At 38.6% G+C, this 19,950-nt stretch overlaps 1 protein-coding gene across 2 annotated transcripts in view; it reads right to left on the bottom strand.

Moving 5' to 3' along the window:
- Window positions 1-6,063: 6,063 nt before the first annotated feature.
- The window catches only part of LOC107594115 (zinc finger and BTB domain-containing protein 46-like), a 66,428-nt gene continuing 52,541 nt past the window's right edge, over window positions 6,064-19,950 (bottom strand). For both annotated transcript variants that reach the window (XM_016284064.1, XM_016284070.1), the window contains exons 3-6: window positions 18,705-18,968; window positions 8,646-8,875; window positions 7,232-7,274; window positions 6,064-7,149 (exon numbers count right to left, since the gene is read on the bottom strand). In XM_016284064.1, coding sequence (XP_016139550.1) covers window positions 6,551-7,149; window positions 7,232-7,274; window positions 8,646-8,875; window positions 18,705-18,968 — 1,136 coding nt within the window. In that variant the 3' untranslated portion in view covers window positions 6,064-6,550. The remainder of the gene's footprint in view (window positions 7,150-7,231; window positions 7,275-8,645; window positions 8,876-18,704; window positions 18,969-19,950) is intronic.

A 19,950-nucleotide genomic window follows, 5' to 3' on the forward strand; every position in this document is an offset into this window, starting at 1 on the left:
TATATATATATATTAATATTAAAAAAGACTTAGCCAACTGCAAGTTGATCAAACTAGTTTCTTCAACAGTCTTTAACATAGTGGCTGTGTTTATGCAACTGGCCCCTGATCAAGCAAAGAATGTTAAAAACATGGAAACAGGGTCTGATGGGCTATTTTGAGTTTGAAAAATACTGAAATTATATTTGTAGATAGTCAAATGCATGCAGCCACATCAGATTTATATTGTATGTAATAATAAATCCTAACCCATCCCAGAAAGCACATACAATAAAGCATGCACTCAGTGAATAGTTTTTTTTTTTGCTCAACATATGCTGCAGCAACAGCAATATGATAAAAGTCCCAAATGTTCAATAAATAGTTTGATTTATTAACAATAATTATTTTGCCAAATAATACAGGTTACTTGTTGGGAATCACTTTCATGCAGTAATTCATTAGGCTATTTACAGTTGCCTAGCAACATAGCAACCTACCACATTAATGTAGAATGTACATTTTATCTGCACTTTATAATGGCTTTGAACACATTCACTGTAACGTGTTTGAAAAACACATCCAAAACGCTTAACATTGGATTCAAAGTATGCATTTTATCATTACAAGGATTCCTTTGAGATTCAAACCCAAGACTTCGACATTGCTATAATGCCACGCTCTAGTGTGGTACGTTTTATTAGCATTACATGTATACATAAACTGTAAAAGCATCTCAAACATAACTGTGTATCTGCAGTCGCTGCTGGATTCACAAGGGAAGAGAAGCCAATTACAGTCTCTTGTGCAGACCTTTGAATTTTTCACCACATTATAACGAAGCGGTGACAACATGTGGCGGTGTAGCATATCGGTTGTGATCCATCATGGTGTGGATCATGAATTAAGCAATGTTTAGGTGTTAAATGTTGCAGTGCTAAGCAGAAGCAGTGCTGTCTGTTATCATGTCACACTATTACAGGCCCTTTGATATGCACAAAACCAGAGCTAATTTCTGTGGCACGTCTCGTAGCCACACAGAGACCAAGAACATGCGCCAAAGCATGTTTATGTGTGCTTTCCTTGAGAAGATACAGTAAATACAGGTTTTAAGAAAGAAAAAAAGGAGAGGAGGTGTTAAAAAACGGCTGGCAATAAGGGCAGAGAAAAACTGAGATAAGAGGGGTTTATGGAATATGGCAGAATGCTGTATTTAATAGGAGCCCACTAGAGACTTGAATGTCTCCCACACAAACATCTTTACGAAAAGCACATATGTTGTATAGTCCTTAATAAAAACTGAAAAGACATTTCAAAGTATTGGCTTTGAAATTCAAAATATTTCACAAGATATTTCTATTAAATATTTTTTATTGCATTTTATTTAATTATAAACATCCAGATGTAATAATCAAAATTCCACAATGTTATCTTAACCACTCTTAAAGGGTTAGTTCACCCCAAAATGAAATTTATGGCATCATTTACTCACCCTCAAGTTATTCAAAACATGTATGAATTTCTTTATGGTAGCCAATGACTTCCATAGTAAGAAAAAAATATTAAAGTCAATGGGTACAGGTAACCATTCGGTTGACCACATTCTTCAAAATATCATTGAAACAACTTGAGGGTGAGTAAACAATGATTTAATTTTCATTTTTGGGGGAACTATTCCTTTAAGTGCTGTAAACTTTGCACATTTATGCAGATAATTGCTCTGCACTCACTGCCTCCCCCTGTTGGTACTGCACTCACCAGTGTGTGGCGTTTCATGTGTTCCCTCCGGGTGAACTTCTTCCCGCAGATCTCACAGGGATACGGCCTCTCGCCCGTATGTGAACGCATGTGCCTCTTCAGGATGCACTGGTGCATGGCGGAAAAACTGCAGTATGGGCACTTAAACTTCTTCCTGATCACTGTGAAGTCATTAACTGTGGATAGAAATGAAGAGATGTGAAGAGAGCTGGTTAGAGTCTGAACACATGCAGGTTAAGCCACTGGAAGTATGAGAGTTAATATGTGAGAAGTGTTTAAGCCCTGCACATAGCATTAATGACAAACCTACTTACCAAAGCACTGGGTTAATCTCTCTCTCTCTCTCTCGAATAAAATTACTTTAACAGCCGCTATTGCTGCATTAACATAACGGGCTGATTCATGTTAACCCTAATTATTTTAATGGGTGGAGTCAGGGCTATTTTTATTTTGGGAGCATTCTGTAAAGCCATAAAGGATGACCCAAAGGAGGACATTACTCTACATTAGAATTAGCCAACAGGAAGAACATGTCATATAGAGGTCATATATTACCTCAATATGAAAAGTAAGAAATAAGAACTAAAATTTTGCTTAAAGAAAATGCCCATTTTAAGTACCATTATGTTTTTTTTTCTCTAATATATTGTGACAATACTTTCACAACAGCTAAACATTCATCCGCCCCAAATTTCACATTACTGATGCACAAACAAATTTGGTAACAGGGTTGCCAATCTGCGGTTTTACCGCGGAATAGGGCAATGTTTACACTGTTGCTGCAGGTTGTTTTTTAAATCTGCAGTTTGAAGTGATCTCCGCAGAATGCAATTTTGATGGAGGGGACCCCAACAAAGGGGAAAATGGAAGAAAACACATGATTGTGCTAGTTTTGATTAGCAATTGGGCAAGTTTTGTTTCTTAGACCTGGCAATCCTGTTTGGTAATTTGGTAAAACAGTGCATTAAGCATTTTAAACTAACAATGAACAACAATCTAGTCCAATATATAATATAAATAGTATTAAGGTACTCTTCACCATATAAGAGTACAAAAAAATTACAGTGAGAATCACTATTTGAGAATAATAGGAATTACCAAAAATGTAAAAAAAATAAAAATAAGCTAACATTATTAATGAGCATATTATTCAATCTAAATATTTGTATTTTTACCCTTTTAAGCAAGGAAAAAAGTCACCTGTAAATTGTCACTATTCATCATGGTATTATTATTGCCACATTCACATCAGTTACTGTATATCCTTTCCAATTCCTCCTATCCTTTGTGTCATCTAGTGGCAGACACTGAAGATAGCCAAAGCACTGACGAACTGCGAGAGGGATACTCTCCCTAACTCACCTGCCCTTAGCTACCAAAAGCAGCCCCAAAAGACAGTTTCCTTAGCAACCACAGCACCGAAACAGATTTTACAGCTCAAATTCAACAAAGAAAGCTGAAAAACCCACAACGCAGCATAGCATAGCTTCCTATTGTTTGCTGAACAATTGCTGCACAAATTATCAACCCAAACTCACAAAACCAAACATCAATTCCACTACTTCTTGTTCTAATTTTTCTGTCTTCTGTTAGTAAAAGATTCAGACAGAGGCATGTGCTTTGTGTTATTCATACTATGATGACTGTAATCTCATTAGGCATTGGTCTATACTGGCTCAGCTAATAAGCGGATAAGCACCATTTAGGTAAGGACAGACATGAAGCCCAGGTTTACCTTATAATCCATACACATGAAAGACGTGATGAGCTGAAATGGCAAAACCAACATGCTGCACATTTACTACTTCAGAATCAGAAAAACTGCCCAGGAACTGACCAAAACCAACATGCTGCACATTTACTAATTTAGAATCTGAACAACTGCCCTGGAACTGACATTTCTCTACATTTTTTAAACAGCTGATGGTCAGATCTGACTTATGACAAGCTTAAATTTAAGGTAGCAAATAAACCCCATATGACCCTCACAACAAAATTGTAGTAAAACAAATCTATTTGTAGCTGATCACAACAGGTTCTCAATTTATTTTTATTATTTGTAAATAAAATGACCACAGTTTACATGATGCTTTACGTCAAAATGTATTGTCTAAAAAATGACAACCAACCAGTTAGTATTGTTCCAAAATACATCATTTACAGAAATATTTTTGGTTTTAGTCTAAAGGATATATTTTTTCATTTCGGTAATAAAAAAAATAGTGCAATTCAAAACAGCTGTGACTGAGATTTCTGATGCGTTTTTTACACCCACCATTCAAATATCTTCAGACAATATCAGAGTGCACCAGTCCTGTCATTTTCTGAGAAAGTGCTAAGACCTTGAAAACGTCAGTGCAAATCTCTCTCTCTTTTTGCATCGGTGATAAACAATGATTCCTTTAACAAATCACCCAGATTCAATGCAGCAACACACTTAACAGTTTGAAAGAGAACGTCATGCTTTCATTCTGTAACTTGGAAAGTTGTTACAAGCAGACCAAGCAGATATTTTGTTTGATGAAACACAACAAAGTTTTACATATGACACAAAGATCGGATAGTCTATGCAAAAAGTGTATGGTACCTTCAAGATCTTTACAAAAACAACAGACAAACATCTTATTTTCTGAGGAAAAAAAGAAAAGAAAGAAAAACAGCGAAAAGAAGAGGCCTTTTGCATACTTGGGTATAAGATTTATGGGTAAGTTTAGGTGGTTCTAGTGACAATACACTTTCTCACTGCTGTGCCAGTAAGAATGTCGACACATTCACAGTTTCTGGCACAACTGATTTACTGCAAAGAGGAAAAATTTGTGACACTCAAAAGTTTCGAAAATGCTAACGGGTTCTGTTGCAGTGCGCACTGCATTTGTTGACCAATCACATAGATTCTTAGAGAGGCGAGTAGAATTTCAGAATGGATATGGATATTCGCTGTATTTTCGCTTGATTTCAACCTCTAAGCTCTTCCACACTCTCAAAATAAATTTAACATGTCCCTTATCCACCGAACACCCCATCAGAGCTGCCTCTAGTGTGTAAGTGCCCACTGATACACAAATGAACTTGCCATAACTGTATAACATATGTTGTGTGAAAATTAATGTAAAAACATCTCCTCCAGGAATTACTACAAGTGTAGACTGCCTTGAAAATTTCCCAGAACTCTACCAGATAACTTTGTGGTCTGACCACTCAATGGCTACGTTTACATGCACAATTTTTGGTTCAATCGGACTGAATTCATTCCGATTGATGAATCTGAATGTAGTGTTTACATAAACGCTAAATAAAGTGATCGGGTTGATGTGCGCATTTATATGTCACAAGCTTCAAATCGGAATAAATTTTTTTGACATGCGCACACTGCACAAATATAGAGTTTCTCACTGTTTGCACATAATAACCGCTCTCCTACACGGCTTCTTTATTTGTTTTTAACAGCAGAATTATATTGATTAATTTATGGATAAATATACATATAAACCGCTGTGCCGTGCTGCTCATATTTATCACGCCGTAAAAATGCCCCTCCCCGCGCCCAAAACGGGTTGCCTGTAGATGAGAATCCAAAACAAGGACTGGTGGGAGGTTGTCCTGCTCCACTTCACAGTTGCCGAGTGAAAGGAGAGTTTTATAATGACAGGACATGCATTTATACAACCCTTTATTCATAAGGAAGAGCTGCTCGTTCCGCACGTCATTACGCTATTTCTGCATCATTGCACATGCACAGTTCTTTCAGTTTCGGGGGTTCAATCCGATCGAGTGTTTATATGCGCTCTCAATCGTATTAGAAAAGGAATAAACCACCCCCTTCAATCCGATCGAAATTTCATTCCGATCGAGCTCAGTCAGCATGCGCACACTGCACAAATATAGAGTTTCTCACTGTTTGCACATAATAACCGCTCTCCTACACGGCTTCTTTATTTGTTTTTAACAGCAGAATTATATTGATTAATTTATGGATAAATATACATATAAACCGCTGTGCCGTGCTGCTCATATTTATCACGCCGTAAAAATGCCCCTCCCCGCGCCCAAAACGGGTTGCCTGTAGATGAGAATCCAAAACAAGGACTGGTGGGAGGTTGTCCTGCTCCACTTCACAGTTGCCGAGTGAAAGCAGTTTTTTATAATAACAGGACACGCATTTATACAACATTTTATTCAAAAGGTACAACCACGCACAACCAGCGGGTCATTAATCTATTTCTGCATCAGTGCACATGCTCAGACCTTTCAGTTTCCGGGTTCAATCTGATCGAGTGTTTACATGCACTCTAGAATACAAGAGAGAGATTCTCCTGCAGAGGGCAGCATTGTGCATAAGTTTAACTGCTGAATTAACTACTTAACATCTCGATAAGTTACAGAGACCCCTGTGCCTGAGTCCATATCGCAGACTAAGCATAAGATTAGTTAGCTGGTAAAGAGAGGGGTGTGAAGCCACCCAAAATGAAAAAGCATTGGCATCCAATGCACCGAGATCTCTGTTTTCCAGTCTTCAGTAAGACCTTGAATAATCCTGCGTGGTACAAAAAGCAGACAGCTCTATATGCGACAAGAGAAATGACATAAAATGTCTTTATTTTGCATAGCATTTGTGCCTCAGCAGCCATATGCAGTAGTCATAAAAACCTGACGATTTAGATATTTGAAGAACATACAAATCTGATGTACAGTAAACAGAAATGTAGATATGTCAACAGTGCTGTGGCCAAAAGTTGGAGAAGGCCTGGGATGACCTGAAGTTTGTATCACATTCCCTTAATAATGAAATGATGAATGTTGCTGGTTTGGAGAATCAGTCATCTATACGGATGTGGCCGTGGTCATCTTTGTTTAAGCTGTGTAGGTTCCACAGCTGCTCGGTGGGCGAAATTCCCGATTGACAGCAGACCTTGCCATGGGTAGCCAGGTTTTTCTGTGTACTGAAGGTTCGGGAGCAAGCGGGACACGTGTACACGCGCTCACTGGAATGCACGGAAGACAGGTGGCGGTTCAGGTCCGTGCGGTCGCGGAAATGCTTGAGGCAGTACATGCACTGCATCAGCTTCCGTTTAAGGTGTATGGTCTTCTCATGGCGGTCAGCGTTGGACTTGAGGGTGAAGCTGGCGGGACACTGCGAGCAATGATAGCGCGCTGACGGAGGGTTGAGCAGAGATGGGGCCACTAAGGGGCGATGGTGGTCGAGGCAGTCCAGCGAGAGGGCCATGAGCGAGAGCGTGTGGCTGTATTCGTGCTGTCTCAGTTGAAGCAGGCTGCTAAACAGTTGCTTACACAGAGAGCAGGCAAGCTCCTGCCGCCAGCCCGGCCCTCTGCCCTGCACCTCCGCCACACACACTCCATGCTTCTCCTCCACCATCTGATCTTCCTCTACAGGAACCTGGACACGCTCCAGCCCTGAGAGGGAGAGAGAGGTGAGAACTAATGGCAGGATATCGGCTTATGTATGTGAAAAATAACAGGCAGTCATGTGGCGTACCTGCATTGTTATTTGGACTATTGTCATCTTCTTGCATTTCCTCCTGTAAGAATATACACACATGCACATCAACACTTGTGTACTTCTGATCACAGGTCTGTATTGAGGTGTGTACTCCTGAGGCATGCAAGTTCATGAGGTAAAACACACAAACAGACACACTAGAAACAGAAGAAATAGACGGGACCCTTGAAGAAAGAAGAAAAGCAAAGAAACAGTTGGCTGCGAAACAGTTGAAGCAACAAAACCAGAGATAGCATGCAAGTATTAGTATTTTTGACAATTACTAGTAAAATATAATCATTATATATATATATATATTAACTCTTTACCAGTATGGTAAGAAAAATTTATTTAATTCAAGATATATTCCCTTTAAAAAATGCTGCCAAGTCAATGTATCTTATTTTAGTGACATTTAGATATTTGCGTAAAGTTTATTGGTTTGTCTATTATTTTTATTCATTCAAATTGGGTTTCTCAACAGCATATCCAACAGGTGGAGACAAAGAGAAAGCTCTTGGGACACAAGAGGATATTAAGTATTGTCCATGAAGTGAGGTGTGTATTTGTTTGGGAGGTGGAGGGTTACAGATCCGATTGTGTTTTTTTCACCCATGCTCTGAGATGCGTGAGGCTTGTACATGTATAGGTGCGGCCCATCCCCCTTGTTCTCGTTCCGCCCTCTCTTGCGTAAGAGTGACACATAATGGTTTAAGCAAACAGATGGCTTGTCCACAGAGATGGTAGAACTTCTTGGGGGGGGAGGTCCTGCGAAACCAAATGCCACCTCAGCACACACGGGGAGAATGCAATTTCCTGCTCTCACTCAAGAAAACAAAAACCCACTCTGCCCTTCTGCATTGTCCATTACTATTGATTTCTACCGCCACCTGGATCCCCTTCTTATCAGAAGATCCTTAGCTGCGGAAATCGTCATTATATTCATCAGAATGACAAATGCACAGGGCACACAGAAGACGATAGACATCCTGAACTTTTTATTATTACACTTATTTAGGGGGATCCTAATCTACACAATTCTGTGGAATATGGTTAAATTTGTTAAACAACCACCACAGATATTAAGTGTGATGTGTTGCCCGAAATTTGGAATAGCTGATGGATTTGATTGGTTCTGGTCAGGTGTAAACTTTGTGACTATCAGGTGGTCCAAATATGTGAAAATCTTTGAAATATGTGGAAATCCCTTCACTCTGGCCTTTATTTTTATCACAGAAAGGAAGAAAAAGCATTAATTAACAGAACGGAAGTACATGCAGGAACAGAGCAGGCAATGCAAAAAAAGCAACAAATATTCTACAGCAATCCGACAGATTCTTAAAAAGGAGCTATATATCAAGAGACACAAAGCTGAAGGATAAGTGGCCTATTGGGTGTTTGTTGGACTTACCTCAGTGGGTGAGGCCTTCAGGGCCCCTTCCGCATAGAGCTTGTCTGGGGGGCCCCCAGACTGTGGCATACCGAGGGCCCCTGGGGGCCGTGGCACGGATGGTGGAGGCGGCAGTAGAAGAGGAAGAGGAGGAAGAGTAGACGGAGGAGAAGATGAAGACACCCCATGTTTGCTACCAAACAGGGCCCCTGGATGGTGGGAGCAGCTGATGCCATTGGAGCAACGAGGCCCTGAGGAGCACAGGAAATGAGTCTCACCCACCTACTCTCAGACCAGCGGCCATCTTCCACACAGCAGCAGAGAGAGAGGAGGAGGGGAAGGGGGCAAGGGGCACACAGCTAGAGAGGGAGAGGAGGGAAGAGATGAAGAGACCGGAGTGGGGTTAGGACTTGGCCTCTCGCTGTTTTTTGGTCCTCTCCATCCACCCACGTACACGCAAGGGATAGCCGTATGTATGTATATGTGTGTGTGTGTGTGTGAGTGAGAGATAAAGAAATAGGAAAGAAGAGGCTTTTAAATGATGGCGGACGTTTTCTTTATTTAAAAAAAAAAACATGTCAGGCTACTTGCCAGAATCTATGCAAAAGTTCAAACAGGATATACACAAAATAGACTGTAACACATGCTACATGACAGAAACCAAGAGTAGCAGAGGCAAAAATTCAGAGAAAGGTGAAATATTTACACCAATTTAAATTTATTTTTGATACACAATAATCTGGAATGTCAATTTAATGTGTTAATTCAGTGCAATTATTTAAAAAAAAAATTATAATCATGCCCTATGACCTCTATGCAATTCTGCAGTAAGGAAGTTTCATAGAATGTTGCACCTCAAGATGCATTATTAAAGCTTTTCAAACTACTTAACTTGACACAGTGTTCTAAGAAATGGTGCTCATGCCGCAAGACATGATGCAATGGTTGCAGTCTGCATTAAGGTACGGTTACATTGGTAACATTTCGCTGGAAAAAAAAACTGGCAATAGTGTACCCATGTATGAATCATAAGTCAGAGAGTAGTCACTTTGAAACCAAGCAACTTTCTGAGGGTCAACTCAGCAAACTGACATGACCAACTGAACCTAATTTGAATTTTTTTGGGAAATCTTTCACCCTCACCCAAATTCCTGAAAGGATGACTGGATTTCACCTGAGAAAATTCAGTAAATGTGACCACACCTTTAGACTTCTAAACTCACTTTTTGTTACTTCTATTCAATGATTCACTTGTCTGCCACAATAACTTGTTTTACATTCAAAGTTTGCAATTTAATAACAAGCATGTCATTTTTCAGATGTGTGCTAGACGTCTACAATATACAAGGACATCTGAATAGACAGTATATGTGAAACTGAGCTACTTTTAAGCCACTGTGTTTCTGAATGTTCATCTTGTCTTTTTTTAGACAAGAATGTTTGTGAACTCCTGTTGTTGGGAATATGCTGTAGTTGCTGGTTAAGCGCTAAGTGGACAGATGCACATGCTACAGTAATGCACAACCACTAACAGATTCCTGGAATTCTCTTCTCCTACACTGTCCACTCCCATCTAGCACAGATCACCCTCTCATTTCTCCTTCCTTTTGTCTGCAATGTGTAAATGTAGCCGTGCTGCAAACTCCTCTGCATCAATTAACAGTAACTGAAACAGAATGTATGGTTCACATAAAGCCATCAGTCTACTGTCATTCTCTCATTTATAAAATTCCCAACTAAAGTGCACTTAGGTATTTTGATGGCGGATGCAAATCTTTCTAGGAAATTCTTCAGGGGGTAAGTGAATACAATGTGGTGCAGGTTTGATAGGATCTGGGATGGGCATTTGACCTAATGACCACCAACCGTGGTCCATTACAATAGAAATTTAAAGACTGATCACAGGTCAGGGTTTGAGATCAAGCCTGTAAAGCTTCGTCTCAGACTTTGGTTTAAAGATGAACTAAATTTTACATCTCTCCTATTAATTATCTAAATAAAGTAACATGTCCTACGGTTGGTTTCCCAATCTAATGGAATCTACAGGGAAAAAATGCTCTTCTGAATGTAGAAACAATGAGAGGCTGGGAGGATAACAGGAAATCATGTTATGCTATTACAGCTCATGATACACCAGACTCAAGAGAAACTACCACATGGTATCTGGCCAACTGAGGTTAACCACCAGCTGCAATGTCATAGGGTGTATTTTCTAGGGGAAACGGTACACACCTTCATATGTTACGTTCCCATGATAATACCTGACTGCTAACAATATTTTTGTGTGGTTTGGAAGATACATTAGTCTTAGACCAATTTGTTATGTGAACTATGGCTGCTTTCAAAATCGCATTCTCTCTAAGTAGGTACTTCTTTTGAATAAGTAATAACTTTGCAACCGTTAAAAAAGTGTGTTCTATGTAGTATGAATGTGCGTCGTATGAATTTAATCTAGACATACTACATTCACCATGTTGTCATTTTCATGTGACCTACATGTGTTGGTTGTGTTGCTTCACTGCCATTCACAATCCTCTCCCATGGCCTCATGTGATGGTTAAAGGGATAGTTCACCCAAAAATGAAAATTGTCATTAATTACTCACCCTCATGTCGTTTCAAACCCGTAAGACCTTCATTCATCTTCGGAACACAAATTAAGATATTTTTGATGGAATCTGAAAGCTGTCTGACCCTGCATAGACAGCAACGCAACTGAAATGGTCCCAAGTCCAGAAACGTAGCAAAGAGATCTGTAAAATAATCCATGTGACATCAGTGGTTCATCCGCAATTATACGAAGCTACGAGAATACTGTTTGTGCGCAAAAGGGAAAATAAATGACTTTATTCAACAATTTTTCTCCTCCGCATCACCCTGTAGCGCCATATTGGAGAGTATCCACTGGACGTAAAACAACGTATGCTGTTCTGTGCAGCTATTCAGAATGTTGTTGAAATAGTAGGTTATCTAAGTACTTTTTGCTTACTATTTTATGAATACTGCGAAATCTGACAATATTCTTTTAATTTGTGTATGCATATTTGGATACAGCCTATGTTGTAGCATGGGCAGATAATAGGCAAAACTGTCTAGCTACAACCCACCCTGAAGTGTAATTATCCATGAATTATGCAAAAAGAAAAAAAAGGAAGCAGACAAATAGCTCGAACTGCAGGACAGCTTTACCTTCATTAGTGAAGCATTTACAACCAACTAGAAAGGCACATGATCAGGTCCAATTTAATGAAATTTCAGCCCAAAAATAACTAAAATTTCCGCTAGTTTCTGATGCACAATTATGAGCACATTCATTTGAATTCCACTTTAGAAAGAAATTGAATTAACTTGGTTCCAACTAATATCCAATTTGCACTCCAGCATGTCCCATATACTGTAATTTAAACTGAATTTTCTCAGGTTCATGTCAATACTTCAGAAATGTTTTACAATCAAGAGTGCTAATCTAAGCTTGGGCTGAGTTTGTGTTTATCCAATATCATTTTTTATTTAAATAATTGTAGTTCTCATTAAACATTTTATTTCTCAGTTTTCAAACGTTGCTTTAATTTACAATGTTTTTCTTTGTAAATGCTGCTCTCGCAACTCCCTTCTTTTTTAGCAGAGCAATAAATATAAAAAAAATATATATATAAAAATACAAAATAAAAGTTTGCAGTGTAAATGCAGCCAAAAGAGACCTGCAGCTTCCGGTGAAGTTACTAATAATCAATCTTCTTTTTAAATTAAATTGTAATAACATAAGCCCTCTGCAGTTTCACTTTGAAAGCATTCTTTATTTTTTTTATATGTAATAATAAAATGTTTGCTATCACTATTTGTATTTTTAAAGCTATTTACTTTGCTACATACTACTGCTTTTTTATTTTAAACAGTACTTCCACAGCACATTGTTAATGATGGACTCACATTCATTCATGCTGAATTGCCAATCACTATTTCTAAACATCTTGATAAAATCTGTACATCAACTGCAGATAAGAGAGAAATAAATACTGCTACAACAAGAAGTATTGCAAATATATTTGTAAATATATGTACTGCATGTCAAAAGTTATCAATACAATAACACAAATGGAAATATGGGAATTATGTAGTATTTTACTGATAATTTATAAAAATCATATATAAAATAAAAATCATATATATTTAAACATTATTAACATTTATATTTGTCTACAAAATTTATTTAGATAATTTTAGCATTTTTGACAACAAATTCAGACAATAAATTCAGGCAAGTATGTCCAAACTTTTAACTTCTAATTGAACTTGTAACATGTGAAGTTATATATCTACAAATATGACAGTAAGGTCAAATTCAGGGCTACAGATTCTAGTATTCGTACTGTAAATGTATATTCATAAACCTATTTTGTTCTCTATATATTTTATGCATCCCATCCCATGTGCAGTACTGTACATGCTCTGTATTGTATTGCATTATAGTATTGTAATATATTGTATATTGCATTGTGTTATAGTATTAACTGTGTTTCATTTAATATCCACACTGTATTGTATGTGGTTTGGAATGTGCATTGAGTGTTTTTTTCTTTTTTTTCTTTGGAACAACTCACTGATTCCTAGTAAGTGCAAATTTGTATATCCATACACATAAAACCTCTCTCATACACACACACATACACACTCCCCTGAGACTCTGGCAGTGGCGTTGAAGACGACAGGTTGTCAGCCTGCTGTCAGTGTGTATAGATCAGTAGAGAAGACAGACACACACCTAAAGCAAATCACACCACCAAACCTGACCCAGGATCAGCCAATAACACACTATCTGGGTTAATCACAGCAGCCTGCAGAACGCAAGGGGACCCGCCGTGACCCACTCGGCTCGATCAAATCAATTCCTTTCCCAGAGACTTCAACAAATCTACTTTGAAGTTTTGAAGAGGAGGGCGACTAGTGATCCGTCAGAGCGGCACGGTGCGGTTCAACGAGCGCTGTTTGTTTTAGAGGGGTGCAGAACCCCAAACTATCATCGGTGGATCGGTTACATATTAACAAGAGCCTTGTGTGTGTGTGTGCTGACTTTAATACACGTCTCTTCATGTAGAACATGTTTGAGATCTTCCATGATTATTGTTGAATTTTGAGATTTGATGAACAGAAAATCATTTTTAAAATTTCATCTTTCCAATAAAATCAACATGAAATAACAAATCTATTTACATTCTTAATATATTATGGGGATTCTTCACCCAAAAATGAAAATGTAGTTTCAAACCATTGCATTTTCTTCAATATGGATGTAAAGCACCATAAAATTGTGGATTTTAGTCAAAATCCTCAGAAGCTTTATGTTAGCTATGAATGACCAACTTTGGTTATGAACTCAAGAATCTGAACAGTCCAATTTTCAGATAATTTGTCACCAAGCCCTCTTCATTGACAAACCCTCCCCAACTATGTCACTTAAAGTCCACTTTTTATAATTCAATCAATTTTACTCTGAAATATCTCATTACAATGGGTAAAATGGGTTGCGAATGGTGTTTCATGCTGACTTTAAGCCAGAAGTAAAGATCACAGGAACATTCTGACAGTGCTGGTGGAAGGCAGGATTCGTACATTAGCGAGATGATCACCAGTCCAATTTTCAGATAATTTGTCACCAAGCCCTCTTCATTGACATGAAATATCTCATTACAATGGGTAAAATGGGTTGCGAATGGTGTTTCATGCTGACTTTAAGCCAGAAGTAAAGATCACAGGAACATTCTGACAGTGCTGGTGGAAGGCAGGATTCGTACATTAGCGAGATGATCAGATTAATGCTCCTCTACGTCGTCTTTTAGCTGGAGTTTAGGAGACAAAAGCTCCTGTGGTGCGAGTGACAGCCACTGTGTTTCATCCTCATGAGTGGCCATTAAGACTTAATGTAGTTCAGCAAACACACACTCTTGAGCCTGCCCTAAGGGTTTTAAGAGCAGGAGTGGTTCAGAGTTGTCCTCCCTCTGCTATTCAGAAGACTGAACTTAAACAGACAAAAGAGACAATTACCAACCCTGGACAGAGGGAGAGAGAGAGGAAAGAAAGGGAGAGGAGACATAAACTCACAGAGGAATAAGCCAAAAATAACATAGCACACTCACAGACCCACACACATTCAATACTTTGACAAAGTGATTGAGTGTGGGCAAAAATTGGGTTTGGCGATCCCAAAGCTTTTATGAAATTCAGTGCCATTCATAAAAGCTCTGGTGTTTTCGGAGGACGTATTCTACCACAAAAATGTTACTACTCACACACACTTCAACAAAAGGACTTGTTGAGGGCATAAATATGTATGGACACATCTAAATATGACAAACTACAGTCTAGAAACTTTAATTCTTTCTCAGCTAAGTACATTCAGATGTAAAATTCAACACTGCCTTCTGTCTGCAGCCATTCAACACACTATTTTACATTTATCTAGAGTCGTTATGAGCAAACTGCAATACAACCTAACTGTACACGGCTGCAGACTTCACATAATTTTTTTTGTCATGGTCCCATTATAAAAAAATATCAACATATACACACACACATCTGGAATTTCATGTGTATGTGTGTGTGTATTATCAATGTTCTAAATATGCAGTTTTCATCATGCAATTTTGTAAATATTCAAGTATAGCCTTCCTTTGTGTGTTCCCAGTGTTGAACAGCACATAATCTCATTAAATAAAATAAGTAATTTTGTTAATACATTTGTTAATATTAAATATAAAATTGCCTTGCGTTGTAATGTCTTAAAGGGCACCTATTAAGCCCCTTTTACAAGATGTAGGATAAGTCTCAAGTGTCCCCAGAATGTGTCTGTGAAGTTTCAGCTCAAAATACCCCACAGATCATTTATTATACCATTTTGAAAATATCCATTTGGAGTGGAAGCAAAAACATGTCGTTTTCATGCATGCATCTTTAAATGCTCCCTGCCGCCTTTTCCAGAAGAGGGTTGTGCCTTTATAGCTTTTACCTCGGATACTCTGCCAAAACAAAACATCTGTCTGGTTTTGATTATCATGTCTATCGTGCCGAAAACTTAGCATGCGTTTTGAAGCCATTTCAGTTTAAACTTCTGATATAGGGTTTTCTAAGGGCACACATCTGAAGCACGCGCACAGAAAGTGACTGTCACACGGCATGTGAGCACTAAACTAAGTTCTCTTTCATGTCTTATTGAGCTTAAACGGTCAAATACACAGATCATTTACATAAACACAGTAGGTTATATCTGTAAACGTAAACAGCTGGGAAAGAAATTGCATGTTTATATTAGATTAGTGTATTAAGTGACAGCAGCATAATATACAGTAGCTACTGCTGTCTATGCTGTTAATATGACCCAAACAATAAATAAAAACAGAAAATCACTCACTGCTCTTGGCTGAATAATTTCTGTAGCTTTAATAAGAAGACATTTCTTACTTAAATGCTAGGGGTGCTCCGATCAGGATTTTTGAGGCTGATCGCCGATCACAGAAAGCAGTATCTGCCGATACTGATCTTTTTAAAACCTTATTTTTATAATTTATACCTATTTATAGTGATACCCCAATCAGGATTAAATGATTCAGGGCCTGAATTTCATTTTTTTAAATGGGGGGAATTCTCCTCTTAGGTGACTCTTGTGAGAGGGGAAGCAGCACGGACTGTGCTTTCACACAGGAGTCCGTTACTGATCCGTGGCTGTTTACCACAAACACAACATTTATCCATTATTTTGATTTCAAATCCAAACATTGTCACTGAAAATGCTTTTTCAGCATTGCAATTCTTTTTTTACACAGTACAGTAATACAGTCTTTCACAGACATGTTTAAACACAATAAATAGAAGCAACACATTATTCAATGCGTTTTACTTTTGCATTTACTTTAGATTTATATATTAAGTTGCTCAAGCAAGTGGCAAAACATTTAAACTACTTTTCTTACGTTATCACAAACTTACCATTGACAGAAATAGACAGCTCTGCTGCCTTTTCTTTTGCATTTAAATCTTTATTAAATGCAATCCTGCGGTTCATAAAGAACTTTGTTTTCCTACCTGCCATCTATTATTGCCTTGTTTATCTAAAAGTGCTCTTTCCCTTTAAACCTAGCCAAAAAGCCATATGTGTTGACTGTGAAACACAGTAGACTTTAATAATATGCATTTATGGTGTAATTACTACATTTTTGTGTCAATCCATGTTCATATTTACTGCAAACAATGCACGGTTACTTTAATTCTTCGCTTGCAGCGCAGCAATAGACTCGGTGCAGACACGATCTCTGCACTGCTGCAGACGCACCGCTACTGGAACGCACTGCTGGGTGCAGTGTGAACGCTTTAATTCATTAACATGAGCGCGGAAAAAATATGCACCACGTATGCACTGCAAACGGAGTAATGTGAACCTGGCGTTATGTGTGTGTTGCGAGTGTGACTGGTTAAACACTGGTAAGAATTTAAAAGTAATGCAATTTATAAACTTTAGTGACGATGTGACACTGCCTTGATTGTGCAAGTGACAATTCCTGTGTAAACTGTGCAGCGTGCAGCTGGCTTATAGACAGACGCGAGTACCTCACCTTCAGCATTATAATTATTTCACCCACGCCGGACAGAGACTGTGCCAGTCATGCCAAACCTCTCACGACAGCGTCATCAGCTTGAGATCAGTTTTTTGAGATCGGCCTTTTAGAGACCGCCGATCAAACATCCCAACGGGATTATCGGCCGATAGTGATCGGTAGCCGATCAATCAGAGCACCCTTATTAAAATCGCGATTCTCTCTCCAACGATTCTGGATCGATTCTGAGAATTTCAGAATCGATTCTGAGCTTAGTTTTTAACCAGATGCGCGGTGACGCTGAGTTTTCTTTACAAGGACATTTGCGGGCTTCATTGCACCGGATGTGCTGAGAGACGCGCGCTATGTTTGATGTTACATTTGAAGTGTGCGGTCTCGCCTGTCTGTATTTTCCTGCTCTACAAAGTCATCATTTATGTGGTTTTGAATGCAGTGGACTTATATATTTAAAAAATGAACCTCACTAACAGAAGGCTGCTTTCAATTTCAAATGCTGACGCGCGCTTTGTTTTTGAAGACTGCCTGGCGCATGCGGCTGTGCACGACTCTGTGTAAGTGGTTTAATGCACTTGCGTCTCAAAATGGTTTTATGATGCAAAATTAATGTAAACACAGCCAGTTATGTCTTAAGGGATTAAACGGACAGGACAAACCACATTACTTCTTATATTTCAAAAGAGATCCGTGCGTGAATGCAGCTTAATAGATCTCCTGCTTTCTATGATGTCATAGTAAAAAACAACAGTAAAGATGAAGAAAAATCACTCACAGTTCTTGAATGGAAAACGTTCAGATAATCTTAAATACTGAAAGCACTCTTTGTTTGTTGTTTGTACAAATATATACATTTGAACCTAAAATCCTAATGCAGAGCCTAATACTCAAACACAGTCATCCACACCAACGTAGTCTCTAAGACACAGGATTCCATCAGAGCCTATAGACGACACAAGTCAGCAGGAGGCTATGTTACTCATAAAGACTTATATCGTCAATCTACAGGGGCACAGAGGTTTACAAAGACAAACAGAAACCTATAGGTGAGGTTTTAAGCATTCAGTGGTAGCAAAAGAGCACAAATGAGTCCCAAAGCTTAAGAGTCCCTGTACAGGAAACTCCAAGGTTTGTGGACACATAACATGTTAAAGTGACAGCAGTCTTTACCATTCTAGCAGAACTACATACAAGTTCCTATAGATCCTCTCAAAACATCAGTTTATGGAGGAGACCTACAAAAACTCAATAGCACATGCAAATAAGTACCTATAAGTCCCTACAGAACCCTATGGTTTATAAAGACCTGCCAAAACTTATAGGAGAATCAGTTGCACCCAATGATAGCATGTAACACACAGCATATATCGTTCAAGCAGGAGCACATCTACATCCCAGTGGGATTCTATAAGAACCTAAGACTCTCTATTGGACTCTGTGGAAACTCCATGAGCGAGAGCAGGGGACACAGTGTGACTTACGGGAGAGAGAGTGTCCTCCCTTGGGCAGGTAGTCGAACAGAAGTGGGTGCTCCTCTCCGAGCATCTCTGCCCCCAGAGACAACAAGCTGTTCTTGCTCATGAGGGCGGCTCGCAGGTTAGCCACCGAACCCGCTCTCTCCTGGGCCACGGCCTCATCCCGGTCCAGAAACCCACCGTCCCCCGCCGCAGCCTCCTCCTGCTTTACAAGGAGGTCCATGCGCTCGCCGCGGCTGTCGGAAATGTTGGGTTCTGTCACTTCTTCACCTGAGAGGAAAGAGAGGAATGTTAATGAATTCTCAAAGACACAAATACACACACACCCACAATTAGAAGATGGGAATTTGTCCACTAACTCGCGAGAACAGGTTAAGGCCCAGACCAGAGCCTCTGCACGTGCGTTTTATGTCTAAAAATGTGTACATACTTCTTTTATGGCTAAAACGTTAAGCTTGAGGGCTGTGTAAAAATAACAATAGTTTCCAATTAATTGGGCCCTTTTTATGAACAATCCTGTAATTCTTTGTAAAATCGCAAGATTGATCTTGTGACTTGACTAAATGAATCTTTGAATAGCTGAAAGAGATGAAATAGCATTTTTGAATAAGTCTGAATCACTGCCCTGTATAATTTATATTTCCAGGCAAACAAAATACTGCATGTTCTTTATGCAAGCAAAAATAAACATTAAATTCAGCATGACATATAAATTCATATATATTTATTCTAAATGCATGTTATTTATCTTTTTGTGAAGGAATTATCAATTTATTTTCTCAAAACATCGTAACTCTTCTGTTGAAAGACTCCGACTTCTTTCTGGTGTTATATGCCAGACTTCTCCAATCATTTCATCCACATAAAACCAGCATCTTTCTTACAATTGGCTGCAGCCTCACATTCAAGAACCGATGCATAGAACTTAATTCAGCCCACTTTTTTTTCATTTCGATAATCTGATTGATTTGTATCACTACATGGAAGAAACTACCTGTCCCTCTCCTAATACATTGTGACTTTATACTTGAAATATCCCCAAATGAATCAGAATCATATTGAATCAAAATAGGAATCAAATCACATTGAGTTTGCAAAACGGAACTAAACTGAATTCCGGTCTCCATAAAAAACACAACTGATAAATAAACCATCAAACAAAGAAAAATATCTGATCCTTGCTGTTCAAACTTTTTAAAAGCAAAGTGAATCTTTACCTTCCTATTCATTACTTCTGTCAAATCAGGCAACA

This window comes from Sinocyclocheilus grahami, unplaced genomic scaffold (assembly GCF_001515645.1).
Source record: "Sinocyclocheilus grahami isolate Dianchi unplaced genomic scaffold, SAMN03320097.WGS_v1.1 scaffold10.1, whole genome shotgun sequence".
Classification (NCBI taxonomy): domain Eukaryota; kingdom Metazoa; phylum Chordata; class Actinopteri; order Cypriniformes; family Cyprinidae; genus Sinocyclocheilus; species Sinocyclocheilus grahami.